General features: G+C 51.8%; 2 protein-coding genes across 5 annotated transcripts in view; one reads left to right on the top strand and one right to left on the bottom strand.

Annotated features, from left to right (window-relative positions):
* The first annotated feature begins 308 nt into the window (after window positions 1–308).
* F9 (coagulation factor IX) lies at window positions 309–11,858 on the top strand. Its single transcript, XM_056491095.1, has 8 exons — window positions 309–490; window positions 3,540–3,703; window positions 3,981–4,005; window positions 6,090–6,203; window positions 7,519–7,647; window positions 9,392–9,654; window positions 10,154–10,277; window positions 11,136–11,858. The coding sequence occupies exons 1-8, from the start codon at window positions 424–426 to the stop codon at window positions 11,681–11,683; spliced, it is 1,434 nt and encodes a 477-aa protein (XP_056347070.1). The 5' UTR covers window positions 309–423; the 3' UTR covers window positions 11,684–11,858.
* A 973-nt stretch (window positions 11,859–12,831) lies between these two features.
* MCF2 (MCF.2 cell line derived transforming sequence) overlaps window positions 12,832–24,242 on the bottom strand; it is a 49,887-nt gene continuing 38,476 nt past the window's right edge. For 2 of the 4 annotated variants that reach the window (XM_056491091.1, XM_056491094.1), the window contains 8 exons: window positions 21,084–21,176; window positions 20,717–20,795; window positions 20,122–20,188; window positions 19,298–19,401; window positions 19,121–19,233; window positions 18,769–18,881; window positions 17,652–17,752; window positions 12,832–14,424 (listed from right to left, as the gene is read on the bottom strand). In XM_056491091.1, the coding sequence (XP_056347066.1) occupies window positions 14,384–14,424; window positions 17,652–17,752; window positions 18,769–18,881; window positions 19,121–19,233; window positions 19,298–19,401; window positions 20,122–20,188; window positions 20,717–20,795; window positions 21,084–21,176 (711 nt within the window). In that variant the 3' untranslated portion in view covers window positions 12,832–14,383. Of the gene's footprint in view, window positions 17,406–17,651; window positions 17,753–18,768; window positions 18,882–19,120; window positions 19,234–19,297; window positions 19,402–20,121; window positions 20,189–20,716; window positions 20,796–21,083; window positions 21,177–24,242 lie in introns of all 4 variants that reach the window. The other 2 variants (XM_056491090.1, XM_056491092.1) reach the window with 2 other exon arrangements.

The raw sequence follows: 24,242 nt of genomic DNA, 5'->3' as shown, positions 1-24,242 counted from the left end.
AGTTTGGGGACACCAGCAGGCCCATCCCTGTCCCAGCCTGGGGACACCAGCAGGACCATCCCTGTCCCAGCCTGGGGACACCAGCAGGTCCATCCCTGTCCCAGCCTGGGGACAACAGCAGGGCCATCCCTGTCGCAGCCTGGGGACACCAGCAGGGCCATCCCTGTCCCAGTTTGGGGACACCAGCAGGCCCATCCCTGTCCCAGTTTGGGGACACCAGCAGGGCCCATTCCTGTCCCAGCCTGGGGACACCCCCAGAGCCAGCAGCCCCAGGGCACTCCCTGCCCTGCTGGGCACTGCAGCATCTGGGGACTTTAGCTGCAAGGGTCACCCAGAGTCAGCAAACAACAGCTGCCCTTTGGAACCAGGGCTGAGCCCTGTGCCTGCACACGCCGGGACCAGAGGTGTGGGCAGGGGGACAGCATGGCCAACACCCCCCTCCTCCTCTCCATATGTCTGCTGGGAGCTTGTCTTGCTGGTGAAAGCACAGGTGAGTCCATTCAGAGCCCAGCAAACCCCCAGTTTGGGAGCAGGTGCTACAGACCTGGCAAGGGCAGTTTGTCACTGGTGTGTGGCAGCAGCTCAGGGCACTGCTGCATTTCACTGCTCCCCTTAGAGGCTCTGGCTCTTTCCTGGGGAATGAAATCATAACTTCTATGCTGGTTTTATACAGCGTGTGTCACAGGCATTAGTTTTAATAATGAGTTTTTTCTTAGGTTTTTTGCATTTTAAGCTTTCAGAGCAGGATTCAGCCATTTTAGAAGGCACACACAGAAGGGGAAAGGGAGAGCAGTGCTGGAGGAGTGACAGTCACACTCTGTGTGTGCCACCACTTTGTCCTGGAGAACAAACAAGGGCTCACCTCCACAAACACTCCTGGGTTTGCCACGGTGAGGATGGTTCAGGCAGGGCCAGGGTGATTTTAACAAAGCTGGAGCCAGGGCAGAGCAGCTGGTGGATGTGGGCAGCCACACACACTAATGCAGCCTGGGGCTCATTTATCTGTGCCTGCAGCAGCTCCAGCTGCCCCACGTCAGGGTGAGCTCCTGTTTGCTGCAGGGCTGCCCTTTCTCCTGTCATTAAAGCCTTGCTGCAACCAGCTGGAACAAAGGCTCTTTCCAAAATGTTTGCCCAGCAGTGAAAAGTGAGCACAAGTTGATATTTTCGCCCCCACCCAGCCGGGTGTTCCCCCAGTAGAATGCAGTGCTCAGGACAGGTGTGCCCTGCCAGGACCTGGCCCGGGGGCTCTCACTGCCTCAGGCTGTGCTGCAGGAGTTGGCAGGTGGTGAGGAGAGCATTCTCAGGGTGAGGAGGGTCTGCAGCCCCTCCTGCCACCCCTCAGGGCCTGCAGCCTCCATCCCCACCGAGTTCTGCTGGCACAAGCAGCATTTGGGACCCATCAGCAGCACAGGGAGCCCGGAGGGATCTGGGGCAGCAAAGCTGTGCTCATTAAAAACAGCTCTCTCCATAAAGGGGTTAACTGCAGCAAAGCTGTGCTCATTAAAAACAGCTCTCTCCATAAAGGGTTAACTGCAGCAAAGCTGTGCTCATTAAAAACGGCTCTCTCCATAAAGGGTTAACTGCAGCAGGTGCCTGCACACCCAGGGAGGAGCTGGGCAGCATTTTCAGTCTCTTGCACAGACACTTGTCAGTGCTGGGGCTCCTGACACTGGTCACCTTACTGGTGGCCACCAGCCCACCCTGCTGGGCTAAGACATGGGAATTTTATATATTTTCAGGGGGTGGAAAGAAAGGTTGGGCTGGTAGGGCTGGGAAAGGGAACTGGCCCCGGGAACAAGTGCTGAGCTTTGTCTCTATTAGATCATGTGAAACTGCACCTGTGTAATCATCATATGATAAATAATACAATTGTTAAATATAATGATTGATTGGTAATTGAATAGAATTATTGCTTGATCGTAGTAAGAATCAAGAGAAACTATGTAATCGTAACAAGAATCACGAGAAATGATGTTTGGGGAGTCCTGATGAAAATTACAGGAATACATGCTTGGATAAAATCAATGTATACCATAGAACAACATGGGTTTAGTATATACAATTATACATAGTATATACTTATTATATACTTAGTATATACTTAGTATATACATAGTATATATTTAGTATATACAATAATATAATGAAAATGGTATAAAATCATGTCCATCTCGAGTCCTTGTTGGAGTCAGATTTGGGGTTGTACCCTGCAGAGGCAAATATCCCTTCACACCAGCACAGGCAGGACACTGTGTGTCCAAACAAGACCTCAGCAAGCATGGAAAAGCCTTTTGTTCCCCCTCAAACAGCTCATTCCAGTCTGTGCAGCTGTGCTGGGACATTCTCACACCATCTGCTGTAGGGCATCCAACCCCAGCACTCCCCATCACCCTCTTGCCATTCCTGATATTGACTGATCAGATATTGACTGATCAGATATTGACTGATCAGACATTGACTGTTGCCACTCAGGCTCTGCAGACTGATCCTCTGGGCTGTGCTTAGGCTGGGTGATGGAACCAGCTCAGGTGCATGGTGACAGTGCTGGGATGTGTCTGGCAGTGGGGCAGAGGTGGGAAGGGTTTGGTTTTGGGGGAGCAGAGCCCAGCCCAGCCCAGCCCATTTCTGTTCCAGTGTTCATTGAGAACACAGAGCCCAGCCCAGCCCAGCCCAGCCCAGCCCGTTTCTGTCCCGTTCCAGTGTTCATTGAGAACACAGAGCTCAGCCCAGCCCAGCCCAGCCCATTTCTGTTCCAGTGTTCATTGAGAACAAGGAGGCCAGCTCAGTGCTGCAGAGGCAGAGATGGGAAGGGTTTGGTTTCGGGGGAGCAGAGACCAGCCCAGCCCAGCCCAGCCCAGCCCAGCCCAGCCCGTTTCTGTCCCGTTCCAGTGTTCATTGAGAACACAGAGCTCAGCCCAGCCCATCCCAGCCCGTTTCTGTCCCGTTCCAGTGTTCATTGAGAACACAGAGCCCAGCCCAGCCCAGCCCAGCCCAGCCCAGCCCAGCCCGTTTCTGTTCCAGTGTTCATTGAGAACACAGAGCCCAGCCCAGCCCAGCCCAGCCCAGCCCAGCCCAGCCCGTTTCTGTTCCAGTGTTCATTGAGAACACAGAGCTCAGCCCAGCCCATCCCAGCCCATTTCTGTCCCGTTCCAGTGTTCATTGAGAACACAGAGCTCAGCCCAGCCCAGCCCAGCCCGTTTCTGTTCCAGTGTTCATTGAGAACACAGAGCTCAGCCCAGCCCAGCCCAGCCCAGCCCAGCCCAGCCCAGCCCAGCCCGTTTCTGTCCCGTTCCAGTGTTCATTGAGAACACAGAGCCCAGCCCAGCCCAGCCCAGCCCAGCCCAGCCCAGCCCGTTTCTGTTCCAGTGTTCATTGAGAACACAGAGCCCAGCCCAGCCCAGCCCAGCCCGTTTCTGTTCCAGTGTTCATTGAGAACACAGAGCCCAGCCCAGCCCAGCCCAGCCCAGCCCGTTTCTGTCCCGTTCCAGTGTTCATTGAGAACACAGAGCCCAGCCCAGCCCAGCCCGTTTCTGTTCCAGTGTTCATTGAGAACAAGGAGGCCAGCTCGGTGCTGCAGAGGCAGAGGAGAGCCAACTCCAACAGGCTGGAGGAGGTCATTCCTGGCAACCTGGAGAGGGAGTGCATCGAGGAGAAGTGCAGCTACGAGGAGGCCAGAGAGGTGTTTGAGAACGAGGAGAAAACGGTGAGTGCTGCAGAGAGCAGTCCCTGCAGCTCCTTCCCTGCTGCCACCCTGCAGGAGGGACAGAGGGACAGAGCTGCAAGAGAAAACCTGCAGGGCCAGGGCAGCCCCTGCCTGGTGGGTTATTCTCATTTGCTGAGCTGGGGATGCTTTAAAACCTCATCAGTCACCCCTGGGGTTCTGGAGCTGCTGGTTTCCCTGCAAGGCTTTGGAGCCAGCCAGGCACTGCTTCACCAGAAATTAGAAAACAAAGGCAACTTTTTCTTTTTTCCCTTTGCAGATGCAGTTTTGGCAAACCTATGTTGGTAAGAGCTGCTTTCTTCATGTTCTAAGGCTTAGCATTCATCTCTCAGTGCATAAAGAGCTGATGTTACTATAACAAATATATTTCAGCTTCCAGAAACTGTGATGATAGAGCCAGGCAGAGCCTTGAACCCCAAATCCTGCAGCACCCACAGCCTGGTCTGTCCCATTGGCATAGAAATGCCGAGCAAAAAAACCCCCAAAAAACAAAAACAAACAAACAAAAAAAAAAACCAAACAAAAAAACCCCAAGAAAGCAAAACAAAAAAAACCCCAAACAAACAAAAAACAAAACAAAACAAAACAAAATAAAGTCTTAGCATTTTATTCATTCAAGCAGGGTTTAGGGTTTTCCTGAGCAATTTTCAGAAGCCTCACAGAACAAAACCAGTTCAGGCAGAGTGTGGATCCTATTGAGCCCAGGTCTCAGTTTCAGCTGTGGCACAGAGTGAAACAGCCCAGCAATAATTAACACCCTTCAGCAAACAGCTATCCATCTGTGCTCACAGAGATCTCCAGATAAGGCACAGCCCTGGGAAGGCACAGTGTGAATCCCTAGAAATGCCATTTCAAAGTGGGGACTCAACATGATCACAGCAAACAGCTGTTTGCAGTTCTCACCCTTCCTGCACTGCTTTCTTTCCTCATCTGCTTCTTCCTATTCAGCTCCTTGGTCCCTTAACAAAAACATTCCAATGCCCACTACACCATCTGAAAGTAATTTTAAGGACATTTCAATAAATGAACTGTTTTGTAGATTGGCAAAGTGCCCAGAACATCTCGCTAAAAAGCCTCAAATAATTCAGATTACTCAGTCCAGGCTATAAAACAACAACATTACATTTGCATTGTAGGACTGTCCTCTGAATAAACAACTGATGGAACTCAGCACTGCATTTGTTTCCCTGCCACTGTAACAAATCAGCCCATCAGAAATAAGGGATGCCATCTATTCCTGTTTGCTGTTCAGGAGCTCTGCCCTGCTCAGCTCCCAGCTGCAGTCCTCACCCAGCACTCAGACAACCCAAACCATCCTGCTCCTGTTTGCATTTTGCAGCTCAGCCCCTGCCTGCCTGTCCTGGCAGCCTGCAGGACACAAACCCTGCTCTGCCCTTTCTCCATGCCTGCCACGGGCACTGCAAGGGGCATCCCCCATCACTTAATATTTGCATTTAACATCACTGATTTACTCCCCCTAAGCTTTAGATCACCCATTTTGCACTAGTGACTATTTTCATTGAAGCCTCAGGCTCCAGGCTGGAGGCAGCTGTGGAAATAAAAGCTCTGGCACATGAGGGGAAATCTAGAGCAGGTGATGGCAGGGCAGGGCTGGGAGGAAAGAGCAACATGAAGGTTCTTGGTGTCAGATACAGACAGCTCTCCACACCCCCATGGACAGACCCAAATCTCACAGAGCAGTGTTAGTGTTCAATTAGTGTTCAAACAACCCAGATTAGGACACTTAAACCCTCCTGAAGTAGCAAACCTAAACCTGTGTGACCTGGGCCAGATGTGAGCTCCTGCTGGGGTGGCTGAGGAGGAATCTGCTGGAGGAGCAGGAGGAACCCACAGGGAAAGGGACAGGGATAGGGGTGGGCAGGAACAGGGACAGGGATGGGACAGGGACAGGGACAGGGACAGGGATGGGACAGGGATGGAACAGGGACATGGACAGGGACAGGGGCAGGGCAGGGACAGAGCCATGTACAGGGACAGGGACATGGACAGGGGCAGGGACATGGACAGAGCCATGTACAGGGGCAGGGACATGGGCAGGGACAGGGACAGGGACATGGACAGGGGCAGGGCAGGGACAGAGCCATGTACAGGGGCAGGGACATGGACAGGGGCAGGGCAGGGACAGGGACAGGGACAGAGCCATGGACAGGGGCAGGGGCACAGGGACAGGGACAGAGCCATGTACAGGGGCAGGGACATGGACAGGGGCAGGGCAGGGACAGAGCCATGGACAGGGGCAGGGGCACAGCCCTGCTGCTGCTGCAGTCACCCAGAGCTGGCACTGCCTGCCAGGGGCTGCCAGGACCTGGCTGCTGTCCCCGGGTGTAACTGCTGTGCTCTCTCCCAGACGGGGACCAGTGCAGCCCCAACCCGTGCCAGAACGGAGCAGTGTGCAAGGACCAGGTCAACTCCTACGTGTGCTGGTGCCCAGCTGGCTACGAGGGCAAGAACTGTGAGATTGGTACGTGCCAGGGCTGCTGGGGGTCTCAGGGGTCCCTGTCCCCTCCTGGGCTCCCGGGACACACCCTGCTGTGCTGCAAGGGACGTGCCTGGGGTGCAGCAGGGGTCTCTGCCCCTCTCTGCTGAGCCCTGCTCTCTCTGCATCCCAAGCTCTGCAGTGCAGCTGTGGCTGCCAGGGCAGATGTTGGCACAGACCCTTCCTTGTGCCCCAGCACGAGCCTGTCTGGGCTCCCACAGACCCCGTGGAACCCCCACTCCCCTTTCCCTTCCCGAGGCTGAGCAGCAGGTGCTGGGCAGGGCAGGATTACCCTGGCTTCCTCTCCATGGCACTCTGCTTAATTCATAATTATAATTATCAGCAGCAACCTTGATTCTGGAGGCAAATTAAAGGCAAATATTTTCCTGATGGGTTGAGGAGTTTATGGAAACCAAACAGCTGATAATTTAAGCAAGAGGGATATTCAGCTCCTGCAATATAATCAGGGGCTGTGCAACTGGCATAATGTGCTAGACTCGCTGCACTAATAAAAGATTCTCTTTCTAGTTGTATTTCTGCTCTGGCAAGAGAGGAGTGTGCGTTAAAAAGAGCATTTCAAAGTTGCATCAAATTTAAATAGTCTCATTGCAGACTTGTTGGGGAAGTGAGTGGCAAAAATAGAGCTGGAAGTGAGGCGTGAAGAAGAGCTCTGTAAAAATAGTAAATGATGGCATGAAAATGGCTACAGGAAGGGAGGTGTCCTTGAGGAAGTAGGAGTGGAGTTAATCTGCTGTGAAGTTATTTGAAAACTGGCTGAGAATTGCAGATTGGTGTTTCCCCAGCCCAAGGTGCTCCCAGCAGGAGGAGTGAGGGCTGGGCAGGGAAGGGACAGGGGATTCTCTGTTCCATCACCCCTCCTGCTGAGATACTCCTCCATTTCAGACTGAGGGGAGCCCCAGCAGGAGCAGAGCCCAGCAAAAACCCAGCACAGGCCCTGCCTGGGGCTCCAGTCTGATACTGGGTGTTCTCCCCCTCTGCCAAAAGCACAGCACTGGGGAAATCACGTGCCTTGTCACCAAATATTTGCAGGAGCCCTGCAGGGTCAGGCTGCCAAATTTCAGCTGTTGGAGGCAGGAGGCTGTGCCAGGGCTCTGTAACCTCCTCAACCTGCCTGCTCAGAGAAAAGCTCCTTCACCCTGGAGGGATGGGATTGCCCTTCTTCCCCCTCTCCTTACAAACAACCACCCAAAGCCTGGGGGTTACTGACCCCGAACCTCAACCAGTCTTGGCCAGCTGGGCTCCCAAAGAGCTCTCACAATTTCATGTTAATTTCTTTCAGACTTCACTTGTGCCATTAAGAATGGAGGCTGCAAGCACTTCTGCAGCCACCAGCCCCCCAAGAAGGTTGTGTGTTCCTGTGCTCCTGGCTATAAACTCCATGAAGATGGCAAGTCCTGTGAGCCTACAGGTTAGCTTTGAAACTGTTTTAAGAGATTTGGGTTAAAGTTTTCAAGGCCTTATCCTGGATTTAGTTAAGTGAATTTCACACATGCAATACCCTGTTGGAAACCTTGTTGCTTGTTTTCCTGCTTAGCAAATGAGGAGCCTGACCCTGCACTTTCCCCAGGGCAGATGTGGGGTCTGGCTGGAAGGGTTCAGTATAAAAATGTAAAATTTTTTAGCCTGGGTGAGGGGAGGGAGGGTACTTGTCCAGGAATTTGTTCAAAGGCAAATGGTTTCAGATGGCTGCTCAGACAGGCTCCAGCCATCCTGCAGTTGTAAATCTGGATCAGGAATTTTCTGCAGGCAGGGAGGTGATGTTCAGCTACAGCAGCACCCAGCCAGGGCTCGCTCCTGTGCTCTTCCAGCACGAGTTAGTTACTGACTCTGCACTGAGGAGGCTCTGAGCTTCTCAGAACAACAGATTTGCTTACTGTAAATCCTCCTGAGGGTCTATTTCATGGCTGGTCATGGCCTAGTGTTTTATAATCTGAGCCGGGTGGGTGCTGGTGAAGCCTTGTGATGGTGCAGAGTGGATCTGCAGGGACCCTCCAGGAGAGCTGGACTGTGATGGGATGGAAGGAAAGTGCACAGCTTGGGGCTGCAGCTTCACCAGCGCTGCAGAACTGCTGTTCCCCAGCCCTACCCTGCTCCCACACCATTGCAATACCCATAGCTGCACTGACACAGACCCAACCCACCACAACACAGCAAACTCATTGGGCATGAGCGTCTCAGAAGCACATCTGGCAGAGAAGAGAGTGAGCAGATAAATATTTTGTCCTCTGAAGTCAGTTGAACATTTGATGCTAATCCTGGTAACATCAAGAGCTCAGGCCTGTGTTGCCCAACATGCTGTATCACTTTCACTGGAGCAGCAAGGTTTACAGTTAGCAAGGAGATCATCTTGCAGGCTGGGTGATTGCCCTTCCTGTAAAAGCTTAGCTTTTGTTGGCTCTGAAACCTTCATTTCCTAGGCTAAGCTTGCAGGTACCACTTTGCATCCCTCAACACTCAGATGAGTTGTGTTCCTAAAATGAACTGTTTAAAAATAAAGGATGAAGTCTCAGTAGACCACACTCACATCTGATTTTACACTAATGTTTGTTTGCTCAGTGCTTCTGAAAGCTTTTCAGATGAAAGACAATGCCTGGTGCTATTTACTATTTTGACTGCCACCACCAGCAGGAATTCAGCAGGCACTGTGTGGGAGAGGAATGGGAAGAGCTCGTCTGAAACGAGCCCACAGATGAGCTCTTCATTAGCAGAGGAAATACACAGCTCTGGGAAGAGTTTATTGATGCTTTCCTCACCCTGGTGCCAGGCAGGATTGTGTGCTCAGTTGGCAGCTGCTGTTTCTGCCCTGTCCCAGCTGCTGCTCTTTGTTCTGCAGCCCAGTGACCCTGCCCAGCCCAGGGCTCCAGGCATGCAGAACATCCAGCCAGGGGCAGGCACAGCCATCAGGCACACCTGCTCACCACAAGCTTCTATCACTGTTAAAGCTGTTCAGGTGTCATTTCCAAAGCCCAGAGACAATCCATGCTTTTGCTGCTTGTACGTGTCGCTCCCACTGCAGCTCCCGGGCTCAGGGCACGGCGCTCAGCCCGCAGCCCCGGGGTGATCCCCGCTGAGCTGAGGCAGCATTTCCCTGCTCCCCTGCCCGTGTGTCACCGCTGTGACACCGCTCCCAGCTGTGCCTGCTCCTCTCCCAGTGCCGTTTCCCTGCGGGAGGATCACGGCTCCCGAAGCCAGGAGGAAGCTGACCCGGTCCATGAACACCTTCGAGCACTGGAACATCACCGGGGATGACCCTGAGGATGGGCTTGACGAGGGGCTGGAGAACAGCACGGCGAGCAGCGCTGCCAACAGCTCGGAGCCCAGCGCCGCGGGCAGCGCCAGCATCTCCCCCGTGCTCAGGACGGGCACCCGCGTGGTCGGCGGGGCGGACAGCATGAAAGGAGAGGTGCCCTGGCAGGTACCAGCTCTTCCTGCGGCCCCTGGGGCCCTGCAGGCACCTCTGAGCACAGCACCATCTCCCTCCAGTACCCAAAGCCTGTCTCTGAGCTTGGGCTGGCGGTAGCCTCAAGCCTAACAGGAGCACAGCTGTTTGTTTCCGTGGCACAGCTTTATGCCACGGCAACAAAACTTGCCTGCATGGGGCTCTGCTCCGGCAAGGAAAGCCAGAGCTGAGTCACGGCAGCTTTACCCGGTGGGGCACAAAGGGCTGAGCTTCACCAACCGACTGCCCAGCAGTCCATGAATGGACCTAAAGTGAGCTGAAGGCTGAGGGAAGCGAGGAGCAGTGCAATTAATTTTTTGGCTGTATCAGTTTCAGCAAATCATAGAGTCATCCAACAGTTTGGGTTGGAAGGGACCCTAAAGATCACCTGGTTCCAACCCGCTGCTGTGACCAGGGCCCCTCGCACTGGTCCAGGCTTACCCAAACCCGAGTGTGATTCCCCCTGCTCCCACAGGTGCTGCTGGTGAACAGCGAGGGCTTGGGCTTCTGCGGCGCGACCATCATCAACGAGAAGTGGGTGGTGACGGCAGCGCACTGCCTGAAGCCGGGATACACCCACAACCTCACCGCTGTGGCAGGTGAGCGCCTGGGCAGGGCAGGGACAGGGCACCTGGGAAAGGGACAGGGCACGGAGCACCTGGGAAAGGGAGGGACAGGGCACGGGGCACCTGGGCATGGGGAGGGACAGGACACGGACCCCCTAGGAAATGGAGGGACAGGGCACGGGGATCGTGCCCCAGGCACGGCCCCGGTGCTGCCCCTTCACCCACCCGCAGTCCAGGCCGCTCTTCGTCCCCTGTCCGAGCCCCACAAGCCGGACAGGTCACTGCCCGCAGCTCCGGCACGGCCGCGAGTGGGAGCGGCTGGGGCACCGCGGGCACCAGGGGCGGCATCCGTGCCCTCCTGCGCTCCCTGCCCCGTGCTCTGGGGTTAAAAAGGGGAAGGTAAGGCTTCTACTCACTAGTACATTGCTTATTTTAAACCAAGATTTCTTATCAGCGAGTTCTGCGCTCTTTGGTGCAAGGGCGACATCCCCTTACACCTCTGTGAGGGTGCTAAATCCCCAAAACAGCTAAATCCTCAAAAGAGCCGGGGGTGCTAAATCCCCAAAACAGCCACTTTGCTGCCGACCCCGGCAAAATCAGCTGCATCTTCGGTGCCCGGGTGTGTGCCCGGGTGTGTTCCCGGTGTCCCAGCCCGGTGCCAGATGTGTGCCCGGTGTCCCGCCGGGCTGTGCCGGGCCAGGCACGGGCGGAACCTTTGCCAGGATCGGTCCCAGAGCGATCCGGGCTCAGCAGCCCCGGGGCTGGGCTGGGCTGGGCTGGGCTGGGCTGGGCTGGGCTGGGCTGGGCTCGCACCGCCGCGGCCCCGCACGGCCCGGCCCGGTCCCCGCTCCCCGCAGGGAGGATCCAGCGCCCGCCCCGCTGTCCGTGCAGGTGAACACGATGTGCGCAGCGATGACCACACGGAGCAGCGGCGGAAGGTGGTGAGGCTGCTGCCGCACCCCACCTACGACGCCTCCATCAACGAGTACCACAACGACATCGCGCTGCTGGAGCTGGAGCAGCCGCTGACCCTCAGCCCCTACGTGACCCCCATCTGCCTGGGCAGCCGCGAGTTCACCAACGCGCTGCTGAAGCAGGGCGTGGGCACGGTCAGCGGCTGGGGCCGCCAGCTCTTCCGCGGCCGCAAGGCCACCACCCTGCAGGTGCTCAAGGTGCCCTTCGTGGACCGGCCCACCTGCCTGAAGAGCACCTCCACCACCATCCTGCAGAACATGTTCTGCGCCGGCTTCCCGTCCGGGGGCAGGGACACCTGCGAGGGGGACAGCGGCGGGCCCTACACCACCGAGATCGAGGGCACCTGGTTCCTCACGGGCATCACCAGCTGGGGCGAGGAGTGTGCCCTGCCGGGCAAGTACGGCATCTACACCCGCGTCTCCAAGTACGTCAAGTGGATAAAGCAAACCACGCGGCTGCCCTAGCCTGGATGTGTGTGCTGGGATGGACTGGGAGTGCACAGCGAGCCCCGTGCTTCTGAGAGATCCCTGCGTTCCAATAAACACTTCTAAAGGAAATAACCTCTGCTCTTGGTAGGTGAAAGTCGAGAGAGCGCAAAGAAAATGTGGTAATAAGGAAATAAAAATCCCTTTTAATGACCCGTGGTATTTCTGACTGCACTGGTGCTGTGAGGCCCCAGACCCCGTGCAGAGGTTGGAGGATCAGCAGGGAATGGCTCACACGTGTCCCAGGCCAGTGTGCCACCAGCACAGGCACTGGTGCCTCAGCAGCGTCCCAGGAGCAGGAGCCAGGGAGGGAACACGGCCAGCAGGGCACCCACACTGCTCCCAGACAGATGGACATGGAGCAGGCTGGGGCTCAGCACAGCCATGGTCCTGCTGGGATGGACATGGGAGGCTGGGATGGACACGGGGGGTTGGGGACAGCCTGACCCTGCTGGGATGGACATGGGAGGCTGGGATGGACATGGGGGAGCTGGGGACAGCCTGAGCTGTGCTGGGATGGACATGGGGGGCTGGGAAGGACATGGGGGAGCTGGGGACAGCCTGACCCTGCTGGGATGGGCATGGGGGGATTGGGGACACCCAGACCAGGGCAGGGAGGCAGCAGCTGCTCCTTCAGACTTCAGCATGAGTGCCAAGTGCCTCTCCCACTTTCACTGCCACTGCATCCAGCAAGAAACTGACTGGATCATCTGCCACTGCTTACCTTAAAACCAAAATGCAGTAAGAAGGTTTTAAGTTGTTCCAAGGAAATGAAATAAGACCAACACTGTGAGCACTTTTTTTGTCTATACTTCTAGCATATCTTTGAACAGAAATGCTTATTCTCAGATGGATTTATTTAACAAGTTTTTAATCTTTAAATATAGATTTAACACATTTTTACAGGTACATATACAATATAGTTCATTTAAACTTGCAGTCAGAAAAGTCTCTACTGTAATTTATACATATCCATGAAGAGCCTAGTTCAACAGCATACTCAGGGGAACATACCATGTGTGCAAAGTTTCAAATGTTAAAAACCTCAGACTGTACATTCAGATTTGCAGAACTTATCAACCCCATAAATTAATAAAAGCTTAGATTTAAAACTATGGAAGACAAAAAAGATTAAAATCATTTAATATGCAATGTGTGCTATGTTTCAGACAAATATTTACAGTTGTACCTCAAAATGTGCATTGTTACCACAAGAACTGTTACCACCACAAACAGCCCCAACAGGAACCTAGGACACTCCTACTCTCCCAGCTAATTAGTGCACTGTGATTGATTTAAAATAGATAAGAACCTTCAGTGGCTGGACACCTCTGCACTGACTGCCCTGGCTGAAGGATCTGCTGGCTCCTGGCTTTGCCCAGCCCTGAGGGTCACAAGGGTCACCCCAAAACTGGAGACCCAGAGTGGAGCAATGGCCACTGTGGGCTGGGAACCCCCAGGCAAGCACAGCCAGGGAGCAGCTCCACAATTCCACAGCTCCTCCACACAGAAACAGCCACAACACAAACCAGGATGTTTTAACTGAACTTGGGGCTGTGCCTAAGGGCTGTTCACAAATAAAACTCAGATCATAAAGGTCCCCCTTTAGTCCATGGCATAAACATCTCATTTGGCTGGGGCAGAGCAAATTCACTACTGCATGCACACCATGAGCCCTGCTTCACACACTCAGCTGCTCTTTGCACACACCTGTTAAAAGTTCAAACCACCTGTACCTACCTATGTTCTACAAAAGCAAATCTAGGCAAAGAAACACAAAATTAAACTATGAGTCTTCAATCTTCTTCCTTTCCCAAAAATTCAATAGATACATTGTTGTTAAAGATGCTGAAAAAGTCTTATCACAAGAACACCCTTAGTGCAAACATGGACATTTAGCTTGGATTTATGGCACGTGTTCCAAAAGTACATACATGAATGTAAACTTCAACACTTGCTAGATACAGGTTCAGCCCTGGGACACTTTGGGACCCTAAAGTGATTGGTGACAACCCTGAGTTGTCAGTTTGACCTGATCCAGACCTCACTGAAATCAGGAGGCTGCAGTGGGCTGGAGTCAGGCCCTAAGTGCAAAGAGAGGATCTTTAGTGTTATTGCATCCTCACATGTGAGTCAGCCAGATGATGCTCTTACAGAACATTACATTCACATAGCTGAAGCAGATACTTGAGAAAAATCCACCCATAAAATCAATTAAGCAGGACATAACAGCTTCTTTGTTTGGTTGGGTTTTTTTTCTTTTTGGTTTACCAAAACTCAACTCTTGTTTGCAACTTCAACAGTTGTCAGCTAATAAGTAGGCAAAACCTACTTCAACCTGTAGAGGAAATTTCAAGCATCTAAACAAAGTGTCAGGAAACTGTAGTGCACTTCTCTGATGAAACATGATGTATGTCATGGAAAAACAGCAGGAAAAAAATCAATAAAATACCATAATTTCCACAGGCAAAAAGAAACAAAGAGCGGAGAATGGCTTCCTTTATGAGCATGAGAAGCTGCTTAGGACCCCGGTCCCACTCAGAGCAGATGGAGCTGTGGAGGTCTGGGAATGTGATGAATTGTACAGGACAACTCCAGCTAGTGTGCTAGTTCTCTGTAACACTGAGCTGAAAGTTCCAGAGAGCATCGAAAAGAGGATGCTACCAGTTCACCCTTAACTCAAGGGGAACTAAACTTTCTCGTGTTACACAGGGCAGCATCTATAAAGTAATGGAGAATGATGTTAATATTAAAGATCTTATTCCAAGAAATACATTGTTCCCTGTAATCAAGTAACTTTTGTATAACAAAATAAAAATGAATGCTCTCCTGCATTTCTCCCTAAAAGCTGAACTCCCACTGGCTTCAGTGAGAGCCTTGACTAAGGCAGGACCACAGGGTTTGACTCATTTCCATCATCTCTCACTCCATTAGCACAGCAAGGCCAGCTGGTGCCTTCTCTAGGCTCCTGATTTTGTCAGGCTGGCAATGGTTTCTGCTTTTCTCAGAGCTGTTCAGGTCCTAGGAGAGACCCTGCTGAATGCTTCAGAGGCCAAAAAAAACCAGCAGTGCCCTAAGGGACCCTGCACAGACACATCAGCCTGTGGCTGCAGTCACTGAAGTGCTGAGGGGCAGGGCAAACAGCTGTGTGCAGCTGGAAACTGACACTGCAAACAGCTGTGTGCAGCTGGAAACAGGGACAGGGCAAACAGCTGTGTGCAGCTGGAAACTCACACTGCAAACAGCTGTGTGCAGCTGGAAACTCACACTGCAAACAGCTGTGTGCAGCTGGAAACTGACACTGCAAACAGCTGTGTGCAGCTGGAAACAGGGACAGGGCAAACAGCTGTGTGCAGCTGGAAACTCACACTGCAAACAGCTGTGTGCAGCTGGAAACTCACACTGCAAACAGCTGTGTGCAGCTGGAAACTGGGACAGGACAAAAGCCTCAGCAGCAGTTACACTCTGAGCATTGCTCTTTCTGAGCACAGCTCTCCCCAAATATTTTTCATTTTGAACTCTGCCTGTTACCACCTGCAATACAAAACTGTGCCTTCATGCACATGACAAAAATCCACCATGGGTTTGCAGAGCAGAGAGAATAAATCTGTTTGGAAGAAAGCAGCAAGGACTAATGTCAGAACTTACAGCTAGAGGCACACCAGAAGGAAAATTCATTTTCAAAATGATCTCCAGGCCAGCCACCTTCCTCCCAGAGAATCTCATGGCTTATATCCAGGCCAAGATTTACAGGAGTGTGGATTTGCAAAGCTGGAATGGCTGGGGAGTGAAGCACTTAAACACCCCTCTGCTAACTTAAAATGGACAGCAAAAAGATCCCTGTAACTTCATTTTGATTTGCATTGGCTCCACACTGGAATGATTAATTAGCAGGAGGGGAGAGGAACAGCCTGTAGGCATGCAGGTATCAGCCACAGCACAAAGCCAAGGAAAAGTGTGAAGGTAAGGGAATTATTTATTCTATTCAGATAAAGGTTTTGCCCTGAAAAGATTCCCAAGCCCCAGATTTGTATTAATTCTGCTCTGCAATTCTGTGATTGGACACAGAGTTTTAATCAGGGGACCCTGGAGCTGAGCAATGAGACAGGCAGTGCCCCCACAAAAGGCCAGAGCTGCCTCTCCCCCAGCACTGAAGTGACTCCAACCCTCTCCAAGCTCTTGGGGACCCCACAAGGTGAGTGGGGTTGACATGGCTAACATGCAAACAGCATTTCAGCACAAGCAGCTCACAATCCTAGAGAGCTCTGCTGCTCCCTCCTGCCCAATTCTCCCTCTGCTACTCTGGAGCAAGAGCTCCATCTTCTGCAGCAGCAGGAAAGCCCAGCCCAGAGCATCCCTGAGGAGCCAGTGCTGCAGTGTCACCTGCAGGGTGAAGCCACCAGCCCCAGGGTGACAGAACTGCTGAGTGCAGAAGGACTGCAGAAAAATGAATTTTCAGAGTGCAAGTTGCTTCTGGCTGCAAGGACACATGGCTGAAAAGCTCCAGGAAACAGCACAGAACATCCTACAAGATTTCCTGGAGTGTGGGTAAGATGAGAATCCTGCCTGAGGACTGCAGGCATGATCAGAACAGCAGAGCCTCAGTGCTCCCAGCCCTGGGCACAGCTCTGCAGTGCCTGGCAGGGCTGTGCCACTCTCAGCTGGCACTTTCACCACATGCAATTCCCCTAAGCTTGTACTCAGCAACTTTATAAACCAGCCTGGAGCTGACAGTCTCCAGGATTTTGGGGACATGACCACCGACAATGCAAACCAGGGTTCAAAGTTGCCCAGCACCCTTTTTTTGAGATGCATTCCCAGCTGGAAACCCTTCTGCAGAGGGGCTGGGGAAGCTCCACATGGAGAGAAGATCAAGGGAGCCATAACTGCATCTTGGAAACAGGGTGCCAGTAAACCCTGAACACTGGTTATCAAAAACCACCCCTGACAGAAAATCAGCAAACCCTCAACCTGTGAGATTTGACTGCCCTGCAACAAAGGGGATAAAAAACCTTCCTCTATAGCAAGGATTTCACTGAAATGTACCAAAAACCATCAAGAATTTTATGCCTTTCAGATGGCTTCCTTCACATTCATCAAAATAATAGATTGTGACAGAAAGAAGTGTTTAAAGAGAAACCTCCTTGCAAAATTTGCTTCATGCAGTCATAAGTAGCATTTTTATTGTTTTATGGACTGAGCCTATGTGGGCTTCCTGAGCTGTTCCATTCCAACCCTGGTCTCCCACTTGCAGAGGACAGCATGGTGATGAGGCACACATGGAGCAGTGACACTGCAGGCATGGCAAGGGCAACAGGCTGCTCTTAAGGCATTTTCTTGTGTCATCTCCTATGTTTCCCTGTTCCTATGTACAGTTACAGCTAGAAAATGAGAAATATGGGCTTGGAGACTCTAAGCCTTTGGCTGAAACCTGGTAACCTGCTCATGATAAACTTGATCTAAGGATGGGTTACCCAGCAGTGAGGCAGCAGTGAGGGCAGCAGTGAGGCAGCAGGGAGGAAGTATTGCCTTTACAGAGCTGGGTCAGGCCACCACGTCTCTGGCAGCAGGAGCAGATTTTTAGGTACCTGCTGTTCACACGGGCCTTGAACTACAGCAGGGAGGAGAACAGTCACAGGAATCCCTGGTCAGACTCCATCTCTTCTCCCCAGTCTTCTACCCAGTGCTCTTGCAATGAAATCTAAGTTTTCAAATGCTTGGTTTTAATTTATTGGTGCCTAAAGTCTCAGAAACGTCTTAACGTATTAAATAAAGAGAAAAAGCTTAATTTGCTACTTTTGCAGGCTTTTTGGAATAGCTGCTTGCTTTTCTATTTTTCCAGCAGAGGCAGATGCAGCCAGATTTAGTACATCAGGTGTAATCAAATGGCTAAAAAGACCTGATTTAAAAACACTGCAATATTTCTGCTAGGTGTGCTGTCAAATACCTGCAACTTTGGCATTCCGAAACCTGCAGTCACCGACTACAATCTGCAGACTGTGCACAGGGACCCAGCCTTCTTTTCTTCTGTTCAGGTTTTTCACCAACCTTGGAATGACAACAGCATTAGGAGCAGAAGCCAACCAAGCCAGCAGCACTCGGGTGAGGGCACACCCTGCACAGCCAGGGCTGCAAGCAACCGTTTGGTCAAACCACTTTAACAGGAGCTGGCCATGCATTTGAATTTAGGAACCTAATTAAAAAGCCTACACCTCTCTAACAATGGAGAACAGGACTCCCTCTCAAGTCCTCCTGCCTGAGATCTCCAGAAATTCCAGCTGAGGAAAACTGGCTGCTGAAGGAGCCAGGGACAATTATTTTTCTCACCCCTCTGTTATTTAAACTGGTGGGATGATTTTAGTCAGGGTATTAGAATTAAATTCAAGCCAAGATTTAGGCAGCTGGAAATACTCATGGTCATAAGTGACAACCCTCTGTCTCACCCATGCAGTGAAATTTGTGCTAACAAAAAAAACTTGGTGTGAGAAATCTCTGGCTGGCACTGGCTGAAGCCCCCAGGAGTGGTGAACTTCCAGCAAACCTGAGATGCTTTGCATCTGCTTTTGCTAACAACAAACTGAATTTTACAAAATGCAGTGGGACCAGATGAGCCTTGCAGATCCCTTGGAATTGAAATGTTCTATTTTATCCTGTTCTGATTTCCAATGGACCAAGGTCCAGCATCAGCAGCCCAGGGTGTGCCCAGGTCACACACCTGCAGCTGTCTGAGGGAGGAAATGCTCTGCAGTTGCTGTGGCTGTCAATGAGCCCAGAGCTGGGATGGGCAAAGGGAATCATCTGAATGCCCATCAGAGCATGGCAGGAGGGGCTGGGAAGGTGCTGGTTAAACCCAGCTCACACTGAGAGCCACGGGAGGGAAGTCCTGCCTTGTTTCCCCAGGCCAAGCCAGTGCATCAAGGGCTGGCAGGAGAATGAACCCTCCAGCTCCTGGGATGGTCTAAAGCTCAGCCAGGAGTGCAGTGAGTCCATCACCAGGCAAGGGACATCTCAAGGGACTGCCCTGCAGCTCTCAGAGATAAGGCAAAGCAATCCCAAATACCTACCACTGTCCCTCACCGTCCTCATGCACGAGCTGAATTTCATCCCCGTTTTTCACCAGCAGCTCCTCTGATCCTCTCCTCTTGCAGTCTGCAAGGGCTTTGTACTTTCCTGGAGACTGTGGCAGAGAGGAAAACTTATCTCATTTAGCTGCATTTTGTACCATGCAGCTGTGATTTCTGACTGCTGCAGGGAATGGCAGAGCCCTCTCAGCTACCTCAATTAAAACTATTTCAACAATCTTCTCATCCCCCAAAGTGAGCTCTGGAAATTCTGGGAGACAAGGACAGGACACATGCATTCCCCAGCAAGGAAAGCAGGGCAGGATGGCTGCTCTGGGTGTCCCACCCCACCTACCAGCTGGTTGCCCTCCTCCTCCTCGGTGTCCGAGCAGTTGGACAGGTACTGCTGCCCCGACCACTCCTCCAGCCCCTCGCAGATCTCCAGCGACTGGGACATTCCTGGCCAGCCTGCAAGAGAGCTGGGGCTCAGCTGGGCCCCCAGCAGGGCCCCGGGGGAGGGGAGGGGGCTCACCTCTGTGGGCTTTGCTCTGGGGGGACAGCAGCCCCATGTCGAGCACCGGGCTGGTGCGCTCCGAGTCGTTCTCCTCCGAGCTGATGGAGGCTCTCTGCTGCTTCCTGCAGGGCCAGAGCACAGAGCCAGCCTCAGCTGCACTCCAGGACTGGGACTCCAAAGGGTTGTGTTAAATGGGGTCAGAAATAACACTGGTACTATTATAATATAACACCAGCATAATAACACTGGCACCTCTGATTGTTTCTGTAAAGATCAGGGGCTTAGTGCCCAGTTCTAAGGGATTAGGGGCTAAGTCTGGTTAGGGTTAGTGCCTGGATCTTTTGGGAGGGGAAGGGAGTTGCTGCAGTGTCTCTACCCCGAGTTAGAGCCCTGTCTCTTGGCCTAGATCCCTGTCTTTGCTCTCTCTACTGAGTCAGAGCCCTCCCCTTGCCCTGTCTTCTGAACTGCAGCCCTGCCCTTGCCCTGTCCCTTCTCTGTCTCCTGAGTTACAGCCCTGCCTTTTCCCTGCCTCCTGGGCCCTGTTTCTCCTTTTCCCTGCTCTCCTTTGCCCTGTCTCTATCTGCAGAGCAGCTGCAGCTCGGGCTGAGCTGCCAGGCTCTGGGGTGTCCCTTGCAGACCCTGTCCCCAGCCAGGGCCACCAGAGGCTGAGCAGCAGCACAGCCCTGCTGTCCCCTCCTGTCCCTGCTGTCCCTGAGACAGGAATGGGGCCAGCACAGAGGCAGTAAGCCCTGGGTGCTCAGAGGGAGGGCAGGGCACCCCCAGAGGGAGGGCAGGGCACCCCCAAGCCCCAGGCCCACTGTCACCCAGCTGTCACCACTCACCTGTCACCCAGCTGGGAGGAGAGCAGGGGCTGCTCCGAGCACGAGCCAGGCTGCTGCTTCTCCACTGCTGGGAGGGCAAACACAGCTGAAAATTCAGGTTTTTACTAGCAACTGTCACACTTGAAGCATTACTTTGAAAATTAGACCTTTTGTACAACCCTATTGATTTCTGTGCAGAGGAAAACAGACCCAGGTCTAGAAAAACAGTCTAGAAAAATAGAATCTTGCAAAGCACAGACTGAATTCTGAGTAAATTGATGTGTCAGCACAAATCCAACCCTGAGCATGCTACTGAGGATGCTTAAAATTAGGCACCTGCTATGTGTCTTGTTGAATTAAATCTGTGATAATGTGAAATAATCCCCAAGGTAATGACAACCAAAAAAAATGTACTTCTGTGATTGATTTTCACATGAGCACCCCGTTTTTACTGCTCCAAGTTATGTTATTTCCCTGCAATGCAAGGCCTCACTCCAGCACTTTGCTTCTAAAAATCAATTCTCCAGTGAGAATTAGTGGACTTCAGATCAGCAATGTGACAATAGGAAAGCTTCTGCTGCAGAGGGAAAGGCACAGAGAAATTGATTAAATGTACCTTTTATAAGCTCTTGCTGCTTGAACAAAATTTTTCTAATTTCATTCAACCATGCCATCTTCAGATCTACTGTTTGGGCCTGGAAGAAGAGAAAATTGTCTGAATTTTGAATTAAGAGTCATCCATTATAATGTAGGAATAAAATCTCACTTGTCAATGCTGTAATTATCTGAAATCCCCCTTTTCCCCCCAAAGCCACTACTAAATTTTAAACAGTCTTCATCTTTTAAAACTGATGATTCCCATTACACGCAGGCAAGGCACGGTGGAATTGCAGAGCTGTCACTACAGCCACAACCAGCAAGGAGACATTTTCTTCTCCCTGCTGTGAGGATGTGCAAATTCCCATTTTTGTGGAGCCACAGACCTGCACCACGTACACCTCTTCTCTGCCACTGTACCAGATCTCGAATTTCCGATGATCTCCTTTCACATTCTCAGTTATTCCAACTGCACTCATCTGCAAATCCAAACAAAAATTAAACATAACACAAAGCTCCCTCTCCCAGCAAGTTACACCTCTTTTCACTGAGTTTAATGTTTCATCAATTTTAATTTAAGTGGCAACTGAAAGTCATTGCCTGGCTCGCCCCTCCTGACTTTCCATCAGCCCCATTTTGGATCAGCTTTCCAAAACAATTCAGTGGGCCTTTGGGAACTTTTCATTTGGGAATCAGAGGGGCTAACTTGAGCTGCCTCTGTCAGCACAGAATTCCTCTCATTTGGCACATGAAGATTTATAAATACATGACATGTTATTTACCACGTGCATTATTTCTGCCATGTTATCCTTTATTCACTCACTAAATTCTCTGTTTCCCTCTGTCAGTGACCTTTCAAACCTATTTGTGAAGCCCTTAGCTCCTTCAGGAGTTTGAGTCCACTGCCTTTTGGCCCCTGACCATCCCTGCAGTGGATGAATTAAGAGGAATTAACCCTTTTTCCCAAAAGGAGGGTTAATTTTGGGATACAGCCTGAGCCTCCAGCACACTGAATGCTCATTATCACATCACTCATTATCACTGACACTTTGGAGAGTTTGGATGGAAACACCAAAGGCCCAAATCCCTCAGGATCTGCACAGTGTGACCCACCTGAGCCAGGCTTAAACCATGAATAGAGACAAGAAACTTCAGACATAGGAGGCTCTGAGCTCCCCCTGAACAGGCCAGGAAGCTGAGAACTGCTGAAAACAGCTGGCAGCACATGAGCATCCCCTCCCTCAAGGCAGGGCTTGCTGGCAATTATCCACTGATTGAAGTGGCCAAAACCAGCTCAAGTGTCCCACCTGCAAGCTTTGGAACAGGTGTAATAATAAAGGTGTCATCTATCATAAATTACTCACACAGACTGGATTAGACAAATCCACTCCAAACACAAACAAAACCTCAGAAATAACATCTGTTCAACATGCTGCTCCCCCCTGGTAATGTGTGTGTGCCCAGAGCTCCTGGCCTGAAAGATTTGGGTGATTTGCAGAAGAGGTGCCCTGGACAAATGCTCTGTTCCAGCTGTTCCACATGTTGGTGCCCCTTTCCAGGGACACAAAGAGCCCCAGGGAGCAGGAACCAGGCTGCTCTCAGCATCACAAGGCCATGGAGCCAACCCTTCCCCCAGCACTGACCTGTCCCCAGGTGCCACATCCACAGGGCTTTAAACCCCTCCAGGGATGGGGAGCCTGCCCTGGGCACTGTGCCAGTGCTGCCCACTCCTCACCCAAGCTGAGCCCCCTGGCACAACTCAAGGCCATTTCCCCTTTAGAAAGCTGGGTGAGGCTCTATTTTGATTTTATAAAAATTTAAAACTGATGAAAGCTGTTGGAAGGGCACCTCATCCAGCACTGCAATCCCCAGCTCTCTGCACCTTGTTTACCTTGGCAATTTATAGAGGCTCCTACAAAACTGCCCAGGCAGCCAGACATCAGAAATTTCAGATGATCTACTATGATGATGCAAAGAACAAGCGCCAGGAAGAGACAGATTTAAGGTCTCTTCATTCAGGTTAGTGGATTTCAAAATTCCATTTCCTCCCCCTGGCCAGGATTTACTGTCAGCTGTGGGATCTCTGCAGTGCAGACCAAGCTGGGCTGGTGCAAAGCTCTGGGGTGTTCATCTGCAGCAGGCAGATTCACCTGGCACTGCAGTGACCCTGGAGCATCCAGCTGAACAGGCACTGCTCACCTCACACAGGGTGCAGAATATCATCCCCAGGGATTCTTTAGTTTGTTTTAGGGATGATTTGTTACACAGCATCGACCCAACAGCTCATTTCAATCCTGAATCCCCAAAAAAACACTGCTGCAAAGAAAAACAGTTTCCTGATCCTTAGGGACATGGTTTAGTGGTGGATTTGGCAGTGCTGGACTCATCCTGGAGGTCTTTGTCTGCAATTACAAATCAAACCAATGTCCAGCTCCAGAAACAGGACTTTGCCCTCAGGACAGCAATTCTCATGTGTGCAGGTGTAATCCTGCCTCTGTGTGCTGGCACACTGGACACATTGCCTGGACCCAGAGTGCAGGATTTTCCCCTCTGAGCTGCATTCCCCTGCCACTCCTGTGTGGTAGCACAAGCCCTGCAGGGGGAACAAGCTCTCCAGAAAGAAAATGATGCTGTTTGGGGAAAACACTGGGTACCAAAGCATATGGCCTGAGGCTTGCTTTTATTTCAATATTTGTAATGTGCACAGGGCTGGCAGACCTCTCTGCTGTCACCTTGTTTCCTGACTGCTCATGGCAAATCCCTCCCCAAACCCACTGAGAGCAGGGACCTGCTCTGCCTCCCAGTTCTCAGGTTTTTCCAATCTAATATATTCCCCCATGGGTTTTCATTTTTCAAGAAAAACAAGGCAGAGCACTGAGAAAAAAATGCTGGTCTGGAACTGCTCATCACACACAATGCCAGAAGGTCTCTTTTAGAGCAGCACTCAGGGAATTTTATTGATGTTAGCATTTATAGGGTTGGGACAGCTGTTTTTGCATCCCTCATATTTTGCCATGGGCTACCCTTGTCATCTGATAATTGTCCTTTTAGCTGCAGCTGGAGCCTCCAAAGGAGAGAGGAGTGGGGAGGAAGAGGAGTTAACCCTGCAGCCTCCTGTGGGGTGGAAAACAGGAGCAGCTGGGCTGGGCAAGGCACAGAACCCTTCCATGGCCTCAGGCACTCCTGGAACACAGGCTGGAGCAGGGGCAGCACTGCAGCACCCCTGGATCTGGCACTGCCCCATTTCCCTGGCACTGGCACTGCTCCATTTCCATTGCCCTGGCACAGCTCCATTTCCATTTCCATTTCCCAGGCACTGCTCCATTTCCATTGCCCTGGCACTGCTCCATTTCCCTGGCACTGGCACTGCTCCATTTCCATTTCCCTGGCACTGGCACTGCTGCATTTCCATTGCCATTTCCCTGGCACTGCTCCATTTCCATTTCCATTTCCCTGGCACAGCTCCATTTCCGTTTCCATTTCTCTGGCACTGGCACAGCCCCATTTCCCTGGCACTGGCACAGCCCTGGGGCTCTCAGTTTCCA

Source organism: Oenanthe melanoleuca, chromosome 4A (genome assembly GCF_029582105.1).
Source record: "Oenanthe melanoleuca isolate GR-GAL-2019-014 chromosome 4A, OMel1.0, whole genome shotgun sequence".
Classification (NCBI taxonomy): domain Eukaryota; kingdom Metazoa; phylum Chordata; class Aves; order Passeriformes; family Muscicapidae; genus Oenanthe; species Oenanthe melanoleuca.
This window is presented reverse-complemented; position numbering and strand designations above follow the sequence as displayed.